At 39.3% G+C, this 18,473-nt stretch overlaps 2 protein-coding genes across 3 annotated transcripts in view; one reads left to right on the top strand and one right to left on the bottom strand.

Moving 5' to 3' along the window:
• SLC16A4 (solute carrier family 16 member 4) overlaps positions 1-2,967 on the top strand; it is a 29,122-nt gene extending 26,155 nt beyond the window's left edge. For both annotated transcript variants that reach the window (XM_003892360.5, XM_003892359.5), the window contains one exon: positions 1,914-2,967. In XM_003892360.5, the coding sequence (XP_003892409.1) occupies positions 1,914-2,041 (128 nt within the window). In that variant the 3' untranslated portion in view covers positions 2,042-2,967. The remainder of the gene's footprint in view (positions 1-1,913) is intronic.
• The window catches only part of RBM15 (RNA binding motif protein 15), a 36,648-nt gene that overhangs the window by 6,884 nt on the left and 11,291 nt on the right, over positions 1-18,473 (bottom strand). The window contains exon 2 of the transcript XR_002515524.2: positions 10,892-11,047. The gene's annotated coding sequence lies outside the window, so the exon portion shown is untranslated. The remainder of the gene's footprint in view (positions 1-10,891; positions 11,048-18,473) is intronic.

The following is an 18,473-nucleotide window of genomic DNA, read 5'->3' as shown; positions in this document are numbered from 1 at the left end:
TTCTGAGACCACTATTTTATAATCCACAGGTTTTATATATACACATATACATACACAGACACATACACTTTAATATATTTGCTGTGTTGGCAGGACTAAGGCAAGAATGACAAGGGACTGGGAGGGTAAGGACTGCTACCTTCCATACTCCCTCCTTTCTAGAAATGTCTACAAGAGTTCAGAGACTAGTCACCTATTTCTTAGAGATCTATTGGTCAATAACAATCAACATAACACAAAGACTTGTCCTAGTTGTTTTCACTCTAGTAACTCCAAGAAACACTTAATAGAGGTCACTAATCAAACAGGAGTCAGTAAGTAAAAAGCAACTCAAAGTTAGTTGAACTTAAAGAGGCTATAAAACATTCTATTCACTTACTGTTTACGTTAATAACAGGAAACACAGAGCTATAAAACAAAAATAAATTAAGTCAATTTTTTCTGGTCTGCTTGTCTCATCTCCTTTGTCCGTAAGAGAATAAAGAGGAGATGAGACAAGCAGACCAGAAGAAAAAGGTGGGGGAGGGTATACTCTATATATCCAGTGAGGCATCATGATCTAAGACAGAAGGGAAAAATCAAAGACACAATGTAAGCTCCATGAGGGCAGATATTTTCATCTATTTTGTTCAGTGATATATCCCTGGAACCCAGACCTGTGCTGCCATACAGCACTGAAATTTCTTGAATAAGTGATCAGATTTAATATACATAATACACTTTAGAAAAGAACTTCTCAAAGTGAGGTCAACAGATCCCTAGAGATCCCTGACACCCTTTAGGAAGTCCAGGAGGTCAAAATTATTGTCATGGTAATACTAAGGACATTATTTGCCTTTTTCAGTGTTGACTTTTGCAATGATGTGCCTTAGCATAAATATTCTTTGCTATCACCTACTCAGTTAAAAAAAAAAAAAAAAAAGGGGGTTTTGCTTAGGTTTTGGTATGTGCTATTAGCCAAAAGACTTTGAGGACCCCTCCAACTTATGCTTTTAAAAAGCATTTAGGACCAGGCGCAGTGGCTCATGCTTATAGTCCCAGCAGTTTGGGAGGCCAAGATGGGCAGATCACTGGAGGTCAGGAGTTCGAGACCACCCTGGCCAACATCGCGAAACTCCGTTTCTACTAAAAACACAAAAATTAGCCGGGCATGGTGGCAGGCGCCTGTAATCCCAGCTACTTGGGAGGCTGAGGCAGGGGAATCTCTTGAACCCAGGAGGTGGAGGTTGCAGTAAGCAGAGATCGTGCCAATACACCACTCCAACCTGGGTGACAAAGCTAGGCTCTGTCTCAAAAAAAAAAAAAAAAAAGCATTTAGATTTCAGGGTGGAACTAGTCATTGTTTAACCCACATGATCAAGCAGTCAGTTTCTTCTCATATATTCTCATAGCCCCCTGCACCTTCCCTTCATAGCACTTATCACATATTATTTATGTGGCTGGTACCTATCTCCCCGCTGAAGTTCTGTGAGGGCAGGGACCGTATCTGTTTTGGCTCACTACTATGTCCTCAACACCTAGCAATATTAACAGGAATATAGTAAGTATTCAAGTGTTTGTTTAGTAAAGGAAAAAAGAAAACTGATATTATCACTTCTTTTTTTCTTTGGAAAATAGTAATTTATGATTATTTTCTTCATAATAGTGGTCTTCTAATAAAATTCATGGTAAAATAAAATGGTATGTGTCCCTAATTTTCTCCAACTTCCACTGTAAGATTGGAGATGGGGTAAGTCCCTAAGTCAGGTGGAGCTCATTCAGCTTCATCAGTGAAAAATAGGACAGCTAAGAAGCTTCACTAAGTTAGAATGGGTCACAATACAGGAGGCTCCTTGCTTTGAGGAGCTATTCATGGCTGAGAACTACTAATGGCAAAATTTCCTTCCCTAACAGAAATCATTCCTTCCTTCCAGGCTGGTTATATGATTATACCCAGACATACAATGGCTCTTTCTACTTCTCTGGCATATGCTATCTCCTCTCTTCAGTTTCCTTTTTTTTTGTACCATTGGCCGAAAGACGGAAAAACAGTCTGACCTGAAAGAAAGAAGACTGCAATCAAGTGAGAGCTTAAGGAAAGAAAACCTAAACTAGTGTGTCACTGGAAACAAAAGCTTGAAAGAAACGCATCTACATTTGTAACATGAGAAGGTAAACAAGAATTTTTTTTTTTTTTTTTTGAGACGGCGTCTCACTCTGTCACCCAAGCTGGAGTGCAGTGGCGGAATCTCGGCTCACTGCAACCTCCCCCTCGCAGATTCAAGCGATTCTGCCTCAGCCTCCCAAGTAGCTGGGACTACAGGCACATGCCATCACACCCAGCTAATTTTTTGTATTTTTAGTAGAGACAGGGTTTCACCATGTTAGCCAGGATGGTCTCCATCTCCTGACCTCCTGATCCGCCCGCCTTGACCTCCGAAGTGCTGGGATTACAGGCATGAGTCACGGGGCGCTGCCAACCAGATAAGTTTTTAAGGTTCGTTCTTGCTTTAGCATTCTGAGAAATGTCTAATTGGTAGCAAGACAAGAGTAATAGCAGCCTGTATTGTTAGTATTTAATCAAATAGTCTGAAATTTTAATCAGGTATCTTATATATTAAATAGAAATCGGAATGTACCATAATAAATCCAAACTCTCAATTACGCCATGGTAATTCAGTCACTAAAATATGTAAAGATAGAACATTTTTTCTTAATTTACAGAAGTGCGAAAAATAACCTTTGATTGATCAGAACCCTAGAATCTGAATATTAAAACCTTACTTAGTGACTGGAATGGTATATACTCCCTCCAAAAGTTTATCTTTGTTTATTGATTAAAGGTAATCCTTACTTTCTTTGTATTACTTAGGTTCTTAATTAAAGGTAATCCTTACTTTCTTTGTATTACTTAGGTTCTTAAATTTCTATGATAAGTATGTATTGCTAAATAATAAACAGTATATAAAAATTGCTTTAAAAACTTCATTTCAAGATCATTTGAACAGCAATTTTGCCCATCAAAGCGTCATTTTCCACTACATCTAATTAACAAAATATTCACACTGAATATTGAAACATCTCTTTACAAGATTTACATGAAAGCTGAATAGGTGGTTTTAATGGGAAATATGTTTAAATTAAAAGATGTTTCTTGGCCGGGCGTGGTGGCTCAAGCCTGTAATCCCAGCACTTTGGGAGGCCGAGGCGGGCGGATCACGAGGTCAGGAGATCGAGACCATCCTGGCGAACACGGTGAAACCCCGTCTCTACTAAAAAAAATACAAAAAACTAGCCGGGCGAGGTGGCGGACGCCTGTAGTCCCAGCTACTCCTGAGGCTGAGGCAGGAGAATGGCGTGAACCCGGGAGGCGGAGCTTGCAGTGAGCCAAGATCCTGCCACAGCACTCCAGCCCGGGCGGCAGAGCGAGACTCCGTCTCAAAAAAAAGAAAAAAAAAAAAAAAAAAAAAAAAAAAGATGTTTCTTGTATATGGAATAATTATGTTAATAATGTCACTTAGACTAAGCGATTGCATGTGAATAGAGAGCCTTCATTATTTGAGTAAGCTTTTTTTTTCCCTCCTCTTCCTCCTCCTGAGTGATCTTTAAGAGGAAAAAAACAGCTAGAGTTCCCTGCATCTGCAACACCAACCACCCTTAGCATCTCCTTCAGAATGCTTTTTTTTTTTTTTGAGACAGGGTCTCACTCTGTCGCCCAGGCTGGAGTGCAGTGGTGTGATCTCGGCTCACTGCAAACTCCACCTCCAGGGTTCAAGCTATTGTCCTGCCTCAGCCTCCCAAGTAGCTGGGATCACAGGCATTGGCCACCATGCTCGGCTAATTTTTGTTATTTTTAATAGAGACAGGGTTTCACCATCTTGGCCATACTGGTCTCAAACTCCTAACCTCAAGTGATCCACGCGTCTCGGCCTCCCGAAGTGGTAGGGTTACAGGCGTGAGCTACCACACCTGGCCCAGAATGCTTCTTAAACTATTACCATTATCGTTATTCTATTCTTTCATTCCTCTCTGCTTTAAAATGTCTATTGATTCCTTACAGAGAAAAACTCTAGAAGACTGGTTTTAGCTCCATACCCTGTCACTGCCTATGTATGCCTTCTCTACTAGGCACCATTTCACTTTTCACTATCTGACTCACTCAAAGGCTACCTCCTTTGGAAAAATCTTCCCCAGCAGTCATTCTCATCTGGAATCCTATCTAACTTTTAACAGATTACTACATGAACTCACATGTCAATCCTTTTCATTAGTCTGCAAGATCAACAAGATGAATGAGGTTTCATTCATCTTTGTACTCTCCAAGGCCTAGCATAAGCTTTGGGACCAAATTAATCTGGGTTCAAATCTCAGTTATGTTAAAAAAAAAAAAACAGTAGTTGATCCTATTTAAATATGGTTTTTATGGCTTTCTAAAGCAAAAGAAAAAAGAAAACTGGTTTTCTGACTTAAAAAAAATGTCATTTTTACATTTAGATATGGATGTCTAATACTTTTACATTTTACATGTAAGAAAATATGAAAAAAATACTACCCCCTTACACATACAAACAGCAAAAATAGTTAACTAATAATAAATATCAGCTCTGCCACTTGTTACCATATGCCCTCATGAAAGTTACTTTTAAAATTAACTTCTCTGAGACCCAATTTCCTCCTCTGTAAAATGAAAATACCACCAACCTACCTCACAGACGTACTGTGAGGACTAAACCCATGAAAATATACTTGTGCCGGGCATGGCTGATCACACCTTTAATCCTAGCACTTTAAGAGCCAAGGCAGGTGGATCACTTGAGGTCAGGAGTTCAAGACCAGCCTAACCAACATGGTGAAATTCTGTCTCTACTAAAAATACAAAAATTAGCTGGGTGCAGTGGCGCACACCTATAGTCCCAGCTACTTAGGAGGCTGAGGCAGGGGAATTGCTTGAACCCGGGAGGCAGAGGTGGCAGTGAGATCATGCCATTGCACTCCAGCCTGGGCAACAGAGTGAGACTCTGTCTCAAAAAAAAAAAAAAAAAAGAAAATATAGTTGTATCAGGCAAAATGCCCTTCATATATAGTAACTGCTAATGTCCATTCTGCTTTCATGTCAAAACAAAAGATAAAAGAAATCAATGATTTTATGAACCACTTTCAATAATTCCTCCTTCTCTTTAGAGTAGCAATTATTTTTAAAAGGGACTTCAACTACCTAGAGCAACCTGATCCTTCCTCCCATCTAACCAAGCTGTACATTTTAAGTAGGACCAACTAAAGAACTCCAAATTGAATTCTTAGGTTTTATGAATCTCATGCAACAGAGAAGTTCTTTATCCTACTCAACGGTAATAGGCCCTCTAAACCTGGGTGGTGTGAATTAAGAAAGCCTGAATCCCAAGACTACAGAAAGCTAACGACTTCTGTAACTAATGCGTTCATCATATTAGCAATTAACTTATGATGTTCCTGTTCATTTATTGCAATGTTGTCATTTTTGTGGACAATATTTTAAGATGCCATATAAAACACTTCTAGGAATCCATAATGCAGGAATATCATCCCAGCTATATACAGAGTTTCAAGAAAAGCATAATAGTCGCTGATTTTTTCTTCCCCCTGAAGAGATTCCATAAGACAAAGAGGAAACAAATATTACACAACTTATATATGAATAAGTGCGCCTGGGGTGGTAGAGTGGTGAATAACTTTACTTCAACATCTAATAACATACCAGTCACTGAGGTAGACACGTATCTTTTTTTAAAAAAAATTTTCTTTCAAAAAATTTTTATTTGAGACCAGGTCTTGCTCTGTTACCCAGGTTGGCGTGCAGTGGTACAATCACAGCTCACTGCAGCCTCTACTTCCTGGGCTCCAGTGATCTTCCCAACTCAGCCTCCCAAGTAGCTGGGACCTCAGGTGTGCACCATACCTGGCAAAGTTTTGTTATTTTTGGTAGAGATGGGGTTTTGCTATGTTGCCCAGGCTGGTCTAGAACTCCTAGACTCAAGTGAATCTCCCGCCTCAGCCTCCCAAAGTGCAGGGATTACAGGTGTGAGCCACTGCACCCAGCCGACAAATACCCTATTTAGTCTTCATGATAACCTTCAGAATCCGATAGAGATATTATACTATGATGCCTATTCTACAAATGAAGAAACTGAAGGTCAAATAAATTATTATTTTTTAAAATAATTCAGTTTTATTTATTTTGAGATGGAATTTCACTCTTGTCACCCAGGCTAGAGTGCAATGACATGATCTGTGCTCACTGCAACTTCCACCTCCCGGGTTCAAGCAATTTTCATGCCTCAGCCTCCCCAGTAGCTGGGATTACAGACGCCCACTACCAGGCCCAGCTAATTTTTGTACTTTTAGTAGAGATGTGGTTTCGCCATGTTGGCCAGGCTGGTCTTGAACTCCTGACCTCAGGCTGATTTGCCCACCTGGGCCTCTCCAAATGCTGGGATTACAGGCATGAGCCACTGTGCCCAGCCTGAAGGTCAAAGAAATTAAATACCCAGTAAGTAGTGGAGTAATAATCCAAACACAATCTAACACAAAACCCTACTCTTTCCCCTTTACATTACTCTGGCTTCTTGGCAGTATCAACAGATTATGAAGCTAATTCAATTGAAAGCAGTTATAACAAAAATCTAACTCAAATTGGCCTAAAATTTTAATGTCTGTATTGAAACAAAAAGGAGAATGCAGGCCAGGTGGCTCACATCTGTAATCCTGGCACTTTGGGAGGCTGAGGTGGGAGGATCACTTGAGTGATCAGGAGTTTAAGACCAGCTTGGGCAACACAGTGAGTCCCATCTCTACAAAAAAAATTGTTAAAAATTAGCTGGACATGGTGGCACATGCCTGTAGTCCAGGCTACTCAGGTGGCTGAGGCAGGAGGATCACTCGAGCCCAGGTGGTGGAAGCTGCAGTGAGCTATGATCACGCCACTAAACTCCAGCCTGGGCAACAGAGCGAGACCTTGTCTTAAAAAAAAATAGAGAATGCAAAGATGCAAAGTACCTAAGAACCACCCCCCATCCTCCACCTCCGTCAAAATTAAAACCACAAAATACATCTGCTACAATGCAATAATAATGTAGTTGTTAAGATAATTAACTTTCTTAGGTCTCCCAATACTCAGTAAACCTGATTAAAGAGAAAATAATGCCTACGTACAGGGCCACTTGTAATTCCTTAATATGTGATTATTAATAGTTGGAGTGTTTACAAATTGTAAGCCTTAAAATACACATACATATCTAGTAGAGCTATGGTAATCTGAACATAAAAGATCAGTATACTTCAGTATACTTTCTTCTCTGCTACTTCTTGGGTTATGTTTAAAACTGTTAGGATATTTCCATCATTATAAAAGAAGGAGTTTTCCATACATGTCATTGTAAAATACTATTTCTGACACTAAAACTCTACCTTATGGTACTGTTAACCATTTGGAGTTCTTTCCCATCTATTACCTCATTATCATCACGTTAATTCTGTAACATAGTATGGATAATAATAATTATTATTATTTCTATTTTATATATAAGGAACAAAAGCAATTAAGAACAAGTTATTTGCCTAAAGCTAGCCCTCAACAAAGCCAATTTTGAAACCTAATTACTGGTGCTGATTAATTAGCTCATGGCCCCTGGCTTTTCTTCTTTAATGATTCTCTAGGAGTTTAACTTTATTAAAAGCAATAATTATACTTAAATGTACTGAAATGATACTTTTGTGATTTTTTCAAATAATTAAGGTATATGTGTGATGTCCTATTTGCAAAATATGTTTATTTAGTAAATACATTTGTCTAACTGTAAAATCAGCTTTTTCCATGTAAGGAAAAAAATCATACACTATTATTTTAATTGTTTTTAAGAGAGACATAGTGTAAAACTTGGACGGTGGTTTCTCTGAAGACCTCACATAAAACCAAAGCCCAATACTTTTTATTGAGACAGGGTTTCACTCATGTTGCCTGGGCTCTGGTGCAGTGGTGCAATATCGGCTCAGTGTAAACCTCTGTCTCCTAGGCTCAAGCAACTCTCCTGCCCCAGCCTCCCTCAGCCTCCGGAGTAGCTGGGACTACAGGTGCACACCACAACACCCAGCTAATTTTTATATTTTTATTAGAGATGGAGTTTTGCCACATTGCCCAGGTTGGTCTTAAACTCCTGAGTTCAAGTGATCCCCGATTCAGGTTCCCAAAGTGCTGGGCTTACAGGCATGAGCCATCACACCCGGCCCAAAGCCCAATATTTTTTAAAAGCCTTGAGTGTTTCTCTTAAGCCAGAACCACCTTGTATGAGGCTTTATATCTACATATTTGCCTCATGTGGCTACTCATTTGTCACAACTATCTACTCAATTGTCTCACATTTGTCATCTATGGTCTCAACATATACACAAACAAAAAATAACTAAAGTGCTTGAAAGCAACTTATAAAATCCATTTAGAATTCTCCATGTTTTATTTCTGTGAGAATTAAATTGGCATGACTTAGGATCACTGAGACAAATAAGTCATTTCATGAAAAAAGTACCTGGGGCAGGGCATGGTGGCTCACGCCTGAAATCCAGGCACTTTGGGAGGCCGAGGCGGGTGGATCACTTGAGGTCAGGAGTTTGAAACCAGCCTGGCCAACATGATGAAGCCCTGTCTCTACTAAAAATACAAAAATTAGCCAGGCATGGTGGTGGGCACCCATAATCCCACCTACTCAGGAGGCTGAGACAGGAGAATCGCTTGAACCTGGGAGGTGGAGGTTGCAGTGAGCCAAGATGGCACCACTGCACTCCAGCCTGGGAGACAGAGCGAGACTCCAACCCCCCAAAAATAAACAAATAAAAATAAAAATAAAGAACCTAATCCCTAATACATTCCGCCAGAAGCTAGTATACTGTGAAATCTCCTTCCATTCAAAATGATACTCAATAACAACTTAGTGAGGCCTTTTTAGGGATACAGAGAATGAACTAGGATTAGGGTGACTGTCGGGGTCTAGACAGAAACAAAGGAGTTCTTGAGACATAGGACTTTCAGTTTTAAAGCCAGGATGAGTTGGCTACTCCTTATTAAGTAGTGGGGACTACGTCTGGATACTTGATAGCACACAACAAAAGACTAAAGTATTTTCTTTTTTTTTTGAGACGGAGTCTCGCTCTGTCGCCCAGGCTGGAGTGCAGTGGCCGGATCTCAGCTTACTGCAAGCTCCGTCTCCTGGGTTCACGCCATTCTCCGGCCTCAGCCTCCCGAGTAGCTGGGACTACAGGCGCCCGCCACCTCGCCCGGCTAGTTTTTTGTATTTTTTAGTAGAGACGGAGTTTCACCGGGTTAGCCAGGATGGTCTCGATCTCCTGACCTCATGATCCCCCCGTCTCGGCCTCCCAAAGTGCTGGGATTACAGGCTTGAGCCACCGTGCCCGGCCAAGACTAAAGTATTTTCTAGCCACCTTCCAAACAAAAAAAAAAATCCACAAATTCATTTCTATTTTTACCTCGTGCAAGCACTAATGAGCAAAACAGAAATCAACAAAGGAGGCATACACCACTTTTAATGAGAATTCATCAGAGTAGAATTAATTAAATTAAAATTTAAAAAAGAGAATTCACTTTAAGGCATTATTTGCCTTGTGAAAGAAATTTTTAAAAATGAGTTTACTTTTCCTATTGACAAGCTTCCAGGTTGTACTTTCTAAACTATTTTTAAAGTGACAAATTGAGCAGAAGTAATGGCAAGGTGTTCCACCGTTTGACTTGTGTCAACCAATCTTACGTCTTTTATCAGGAAAAAAAGAAGTCCATCCCTTAAAGGCAGTATGCCAGGACCAAGGAAGTAAGTGAGACAACTTTTTTTTTTTTTTTTTGAGACGGAGTCTCGCTCTGTCGCCCAGGCTGGAGTGCAGTGGCTGGATCTCAGCTCACTGCAAGCTCCGTCTCCTGGGTTTACGCCATTCTCCTGCCTCAGCCTCCTGAGTAGCCAGGACTACAGGTGCCCGCCACCTCGCCCGGCTAGTTTTTTTTGTATTTTTTAGTAGAGACGAGGTTTCACGATGTTAGCCAGGATGGTCTTGATCTCCTGACCTCGTGATCCGCCCGTCTTGGCCTCCCAAAGTGCTGGGATTAAGGCTTGAGCCACCGCGCCCGGCCAAGTGAGACAACTTTTAAAGAGCAACAGCAAATACTGCCTTCCTTCCACTATCTCAAAACTAGTCACGGTTCAATATAAGTTATTTATATATGGCAACCTGTAAATCAAAGGAATGTGCTTATCATACCTAATTCAACAATTTGAAGCCTAAATACTCCAGCTATACAGCAGTCCTCTGAAGCCATAGCAATAAGATGACTCACCAACTGGCAGGTGTCTTAGGTTCTACAAATAATGGGTGTCTGCCTGGATGAAAACAAATGTATGTGCACCAACAGACGAACTCATCCTGCTTGGCTAAGAGAGTAGAGAGACTAAAAAAACTGATCAGTAGTATAGTACTTTATAATGGAAAGAAGAATGAGACTTCGCTACAACAAAATTTATAATTCATGCAGACTTTCAAAATGTCCTTCCAATTTTCATTTACCAGAAAAGTACAACAGAATAAGATCTAAGATAATAAAAACCAATTTTATGACCCCCAAATTAAAAATAGCTGAAAGTGAGAATTATGACATTGAGTTCACTGCTTCAAGAAATGTGAAGTCAGTCACAAGAAAAATAAATCCATATTTAAACCCTCCTATTACATTTAGTGACTTGATGTCAGTTGCCACTCAAGTGAAAATCAGTAGTACATATTTGAGTTCTAGTTCGAGGATGTGTACTCTTATGTGAAAACTGACACCATGTCACAGTTAATAAGATACGGGTTTATAAATATGGAATTAAAAGAAACTTACCCTTTCCCTTTGTGCAGCTCTGACTTCCAACCCAGTTTCTATAGAAACAGGAGGACAAGTGCCAGTGCCAGAAGTCTGCCAATTAGAACTCATCTTTGAGTTGCTGAATAATAAAGTCAGATCCCAAAGTCGACTATAGGTTTTTGTCAGTAGTTCCTAAAAAGAAACCCAGGAGGAAAAAAGATGTTTAACCAATTACTGTACTTAGAAATGCTGCCTTTAAAATTGGCTTTAAAAAAAAATTGAGGAGGGAGATCCAATACCCCATGTTAAAAAAAATTTTTATTAGGGCTTCAGACTTTACTAAAATTAAGGAGCAGTAAACAGAAGAGAGGGTGTCTCTGAAGGTCCAAAACACTTTTAAACCACTACATTAAACGAAAAAAGCACTCATACATTATAAATATAAAGTAGTTTCAATCACTAAACCTTAAAGTGCAGATGAATCCATTCCTTTTGTGGAATGAACTTTCAGTAAGGTTACAGCACTGCAAAGAGTAAACTTCACAAATGCAATTTGTCAGGAGAAATGATGACATAGGTTAAGTCTCCACTAAAAACCTCTCATTTCTAGGATAAATCTATAAATTACAAATGAATCTTTGAAAAGTTTTCTAGAGACGTTGGCGTTGTTGTGCTTGATGAAAAAAAATCCCTCTAAGTCACATACACCAATTTAGAAATTTTACAATTGTGGGATTTAAGAAATAATCTGACTGCAATTTTTCAATTGATATCCACATGGTTGCTTGGTGAATGTATTTGAGATTCTTTTATCATAAAAATTTAAACATTATTTTTATCTCTTCATGTGCCTCTAGGTATGAAAAACTTACACATTAAAAGTATCAGGCCAGGTGCAGTGGCTCATGCTTGTAATCCTAGCACTTTGGGAGGCCGAGGCAGGAGGTCAGGAGTTCAAGACCAGCCTGGCCAACACGGCGAAACCCCATCTCTACTAAAAATACAAAAATTATCCAGGCGTGGTGGCTCGCGCCTGTAGTCCCAGCTACTTGGGAGGCTGAGGCAGGATAATCACCTGAACCTGGGAGGCGAAGGTTGCAGTGAGCCCAGTGAGCCAAGATTGTGCCACTGCACTCCAGCCTGAACGACAGTGCAAGACTGTGTCTCAAAAATAAAAAAAAAAAGTCATTCCTGGCCGTGCGCGGTGACTCATGCTTGTATTTCTAGCACTTTGGGAGGCTGAGGCAGGTGGACTGCTTGAGTCCAGGAGTTCAAGACCAGCCTGGGTGACATAGTGAAACTCTGTCTCTGATAAAAATACAAAAATTACCCAGTGTGGCACACGCCTATAGTCGTGCTTCCCAGATACTTGGGAAGTTGAGACAGGAGGATCACTGAAGCCCTGAAGGTGGAGGTGCAGTGAGCTGAGATTGTACCACTGCATTCCAGTCTGGGTGACAAGAGTGAGACACTGTCTCAAAAAAAAAGTAAAAATATCATTCCTGAACCTAATTTGATACACTGCAATTTAGAGTACTATCTCAACACTCATACTGAACCATTCCTTTTAATACATATGAATCTTAATACATTATTTGTCTCTGAGCATTCATACTGAACCATTCCTTTTAATACATATGAATCTTAATACTACATTATTTGTCACTGTGTACTTTAATAGGTATTTGATTCTTGTGATGTAAGGAAAATTGATTTATGAAGTTAGTATATTACACTTAAGAAACAAAAGCAATTGGGAACCATTCCTCAATTCTGCCCATTTCTATCCCCTCACAGAAAGCTCTAAACCTACCACTACCAAATTTCCTAAATCCTGGGGCACCTATTAGCAGAGTGTCTCCAATATTCACACCTGTACTTGTAAAAAAGTAACATTTTCTATCTCATAATGAAGAGAGGTGACAAGGATAGAACTGGAAGGCAAGAAAAGAGAAAAGCATCACAAAGTAATCAAGAACCAACCAACTAGGATAGGCAAAATAGTAACCCTTTTCCCTGTCTTAGTGACAGAGACCTCTGGTAATTTTCTGGTCACCTGAGGCTCACTACATAAGAACTCTTTTGTTCTACTTTTCTTGTTGAAAGTATTTTTTAAAATGCTTTACAGTAAATGACATTGACTAATGCACAAATCTGAGAATCCTATGCACATGGAAGAAGATTCTAATTATCAATTTTTATCACACAGAACATTTATATCTACATCTAAAGTACTGCTTCTCAAACTTTAATATATGTACAAATCACCTGGGGATCTTGTTCCATTCAGTGGGTTTGGGGTAAGGCCCTGCAATTCTGCATTTCTAATAAGCTTCCAGCTGAGACTAATGCTGTTGGTCTGAGCACCATACTTTCAATAACAGATTCTAGAAGACTGGGCAATATACATACTGTACTGAACCCAAATTACATTCTCAAAGTTTTGTGTTTTGATTTTCAAACAATCCTTAAAAGGCTGATTGTGTGCGTTTGTAGGTATAAAATTGGTCTCTAGAGCAGTGGTTCTCAGCCCTGACTGCACATTACAATCACCTGGGAGCACTTAAAACAAAATGAAAACAAACCTGGGCCTTTGCAGAAACCCACTCAATCTAGATCGATTTATATGAATCCCTGAGAGTGGGCCCCAGTCATCGGTATTAAAGTTCCTCAGCTGATTCCATTGTACAGCCAGAGTTGAACCTCTGCCATAGAATGCAGAAAAATTCCAATTAAGGGGTCTAGTTTACTGAAGTGTTTCTGTACATAAAGAATATACACAAATGGCATATATATTAAGATACTTATCATAGGCTGGGCGCGGTGGCTCATGCCTGTAATCCCAGCACTTTGGGAGGCCAAGGCGGGCAGATCACGAGGTCAGGAGTTCAAGATTAGCCTGGTGAACATCGTGAAACCCCGTCACTACTAAAAATACAAAAAAGTAGCCGGTCATGGTGGCAGACACCTGTAATCGCAGCTACTCCGGAGGCTGAGGCAGAATTGCCTGAACCCAGGAGGCAGAGGTTATAGTGAGCCAAGATCACGCCATTGCACTCCAGCCGGGGCAACAGGCGAGAATCCATCCCCCCCAAAAAAAGAAGAAAGATACTTATCTTGGGAGCTACATAAATCTTGTGATACTCAATTTTTTTTTTTTTTTTTTTAAGATATACGATCTTGCACTACTGGACTCAAGCAATCCTCCCGCCTCAGCCTCCCAAAGTGCTGGAATTACAGGTGCAAGACTCAGCACCCAGCCTGATAGGCAATTTTTTTTTTTTTTTTTTTTTTGAGACAGAGTATCACACTGTCACCCAGGCTGGAGAGCAATGGCGTGATCTCAGCTCACTGCAACCTCCACCTCCCGGGTTCAAGCAATTCTCCTGCTTCAGCCTCCTGAGTAGCTGGGATTACAGGCATGTGCCACCATGCCCGGCTAATTTTTTGTATTTTTAGTAGTGACACGTTTTACTACATTGGCCAAGCTGGTCTCAAACTCCTGACATCATGATCCAACCACCTTGGCCTCCCACAGTGCTGGGATTACAGGTGTGAGCCACCGCACCTGGCCTGATAGTCAATTTCTATATGCTAAAATGCAAATCAATTTTATGAAACATTAATATTCCCAATAGGTCTTAAACTGTGTAATCAAAAATATACACGTATACAGCATCCCAAAGTGTTAATTTTGCCTGTAATAATAATTATATTGCAGACACTGGTATAATAACTTATGCTTACGCATAAAAATTTTTCATTAAGTCCTTTTCCTAGATAAAAAGGAATCTGCTGGTTACCTGAGAAAGGTCAGATAAATTCAGCACTTAAAAACTATATACACACATGTATCTTATTTGCATAGGATAACAGCCATTTCACAAAAAGACCCTCTAATTTATTTTTTAGCAAGGGTGTTTGGTTAAATATCACTAGAAAAACTGCAAGTTATGAAATATAGAAAGCATGGTCAGTGTGTTATATCAGTCTATATATGACTACAGTGGAAACTGTTACGACAGTTTATTGAAAGCAGAAAATACAAAGCGGCATGTTCAGAAAATGAGGCATCTTCAGAAGGAAGACTGCTTTGAAAGTTCAGGATGGTCAACAATTATGAGCCCTAAAAAGAAATAAAACCTTTATTACTGTATTTAAATAAAAGAACAGTACTGATCTCTGAACAGGAACATATTTACAGTCTGACAGAGAATCTGTGAAATGTTAATAACTTATTTTCTTTGGCATTTGAAGGAAATTTATTATTTTCCTCAGACAGGTAGTCAAATCTTGATCAAATCCTATCACTCTCTGCTTAAAACCTACAACGGCTTCCCATAGCAATCAGCATTTAGAATACAATCCAAACCTTTATCTGGAGCCTAAAGGCCCTAATTTATAGCTTATCATCTCCTTTCTTCCACCAGACTGTAAGCTCCATGAGAAAAGAGAAACACGTCTCTTTTTTCTTCACAAATTTACTCCCAAGATCTAGAATAATGTCCAATACATAATATGTACTCAAATATTTGAATAGTTCATTGGCTATACTTATCAAACACAAATGCAGTATAGATATAAATAATCATTTACAGGACAAAGATACACTAAACTTTACCTATAATGCCTTTGTCTCAATCCTATTGGTAACTTAGGAGTAGTAGATATAGGTGATGGTCCATTAATGGAAATAAGTTTCATGTGTACACACTCAATGCCAGCATCACTTCCAATTTTAAGACTATAGTCACAGTATTTTTAGATTGCCATCTGAAAACTCAAAGATACCTCAATCAGTCCCTGGCTGTGTATCCCTCAGTTAGTCACAAAACTTTTCTGGTGTCCCTTTAGCATTTCATAAACAAAACAGGGGCCCATCTTCAGGACTGTTATGAGGCAAAATTAAATAGTAATCTAGATTGAGTTTCTTGGAGAAATAATTACATGACTAGAAAACTGTTATGTTACTTAAGTGGCAATTTTAAGTAATAAATTCCATGGCAATTGCAGTTTTGTTCTCCTTGTCTGCTGCAACGGTTGTAAAGTTATCTTCTAGAAGCCCCTCTCAGGTTCTGAGACAACACAATTCTTATTTTCCTATCTAGGCTTTTTTCCAGCACCATCTTCTCTTCCCATGCCTCAAATATGACATTATCCTAAGTTTACCTTAGTACTCTACTCTCTATGGGCCAGTGTTGCTCAACACATGGCCCACTGACCACAGAATATATCAGAATTACCTGGGGGGGTTGTAAAAGAACAAAGACTCCTAGGTCATGCTGGTCCTAACACATTCCAGAATGTCTAGGCGAGGTACCAAGGGCCTGCACGCTTCCCAAGTACTGCCAATGTTGATAAACTATAGTTTGAAATCCATTGCCCATTTTTTCAGGTTTGCAGCCTTAATCTCATTCCTACAAGTAGGTAACCAAGAGAGCCTTAGCTGGGACAAAGGCCTGGTTAGAACTGTGGCTCTATCACTAAACTGTAAAATTATGGTCTGTGGTGAGACTTAAATGAGACAATGTGTGTACAGTACTTGGCAGAATCCTTAGCTTGAAGTAGACAGTCAATAAATGACTGCTATCAATGTGCCCCAAATGATCTGTTTCCACTCTCCACCCCTCAAACGGGCCTACCCTTCAGGATTCCCTATTTTTGTTGACCCAACCATTTTACTAGTATTCCAGGCTTCAGTTTGCATCTTATCTTTTCCATCAATCCACAAGCTGCTATATTCTTACTCATGCTTGTCTGCCTGACACGTCCATCCCAACCTCTCTCCACCATTCCATGTCCTACTCTAACAAATTCTTTTGTAAAGCCTTTCTTGACCATCCCTGTTTTAAGTAACCTGTTCATATGCTCATTCATACACCTATATCACCTATAAAAATTCATTAGAGGCAGGGCGCAGTGGCTCATACCTGTAATCCTAACACTTTGGGAGGCTGAGGCGGGAGGATTGTTTCAGGCCAGGAGTTCGAGACCAGCCTAGCCAACATTGTGAAACCCTGTCTCTATTAAATTACAAAAAATCAGCCAGGCGTGACAGCACACGCCTATAATCCCAGCTACTCAGGAGGCTGAGGCAGGAGAATCGCTTGAACCCAGGAGGCAGAGGTTGCAGTGAGCTGAGATCATGCCACTGCACTCCAGCCTGGGCAACGGGAAAAAAAAATTCATTAGAAATTAACTATTCACCTGTTTAATAGTTTCTCCAGTTAAGAGTACAAGTTGCTGAAGAGAACAGATGAAAAAAACTTATTGGTTGCTAAGACCAAACTTGTCTGAGGTTTGAAGAAATTTTGCTATTCAATAAATTCCTCTGCCAAGATTTTAAAACTAGATTATAATTCAAGTTATTAAGTTAAAGGATCTTTAAACAGGGAAGCTCAAAAAGACTAAACTGAAATGGGAGATAGAGGTGATGGTCAGAAGCCATAATCAGATATACCATTGTCAAAAGAAAAATAGATGTTCTATAAGCTGTATTACTAAATATATTGCCTCAGATAAACAGCTTACAAACAATTATACAACTTAAGCTATGGAAGTGACAATTTATAAAATTTAGGTTGTTTTACTGAAATCAGGGTAATCCTCATTTTCAATTTTAGTACTAACAACAAAGCTTTTCAAGTTGAGCCCAAGTCAATTTGGAGGTGTTCCTGGAAGCAGTTCCTTTACAGAACCCTAAATTTGGATCATATGAAGGACACTGGGAAACCACACAAATACTTCAAAAGGGAAGTTTCCAATTTATAAAACCAGAACACTGAATCTAACACTCAATCCAGTTAACTTTTTCCACAGTGCAGCTGGGAATAAATAAAATTTCATGAGTAATTTCAAAAAATTGTCATGCTGTGTACCTTCCCATTATTTATGACATGGCTTTATATACAAATAAACAAATGCCCTGTCTGCAACTTTTTTTCTTGTTCTTACTAGAGAGATGAAGCTTGAAACTTTAAAAAGATACCAGACATATAGAAATATGTAGAAAGTGTAACATAATCTTTCTAAATCTCCATAGTGATTTAAAATATTTGCTTACTAACTGGAAAAAACCACTCAGCGGCCTCATGGTGTGAATTAGCAAGAAAAAGAAAACACACTGAAAACTGACATTTCCAACAAGTATAAAATGTTTAAAGAAATGCAGGGGAGAGACCATTTAGAAAAGCCTCAGATGGCAGCCATCATCTCATAACCAGCTGTTTTAAAAATTCTTATGACACACTGAGAACCTGAAAAATTCCACTGTATTTCATTTTTTCCCTTTTACTCTATCAAAGTATGGGTACATAAGCTGCCTAGCAAAACAATCCAAGGAGCTCAATCTTGTGGAAAAACTAACTAGTATAGATCAGCTATTGTAGTTACTAGATATTGGATGTCTTCCAGAAGAGATGAAAAAATAACAATTCTATTCAAAAATTTTGATCTCATTTGAAATAAAGCAAGGAAACCTAAGTTGTATTACATACTAACAAAGCTGTGCTTGTGATAAGTGCCAAAGCTTCAAACTTGATTAATGTAGGGGAGAAGGGCTCAGAAGGCTGGTAAAACTAAATAGATACTGAAAATGTTAAGGGCAGACAAAAGTCAG

The sequence above is a fragment of the Papio anubis genome, chromosome 1, assembly GCF_008728515.1.
Source record: "Papio anubis isolate 15944 chromosome 1, Panubis1.0, whole genome shotgun sequence".
Taxonomy (NCBI): Eukaryota; Metazoa; Chordata; class Mammalia; order Primates; family Cercopithecidae; genus Papio; species Papio anubis.
Note: the sequence above shows the minus strand (reverse complement) of the source record. Positions and strands in the feature narration are given on the sequence as shown.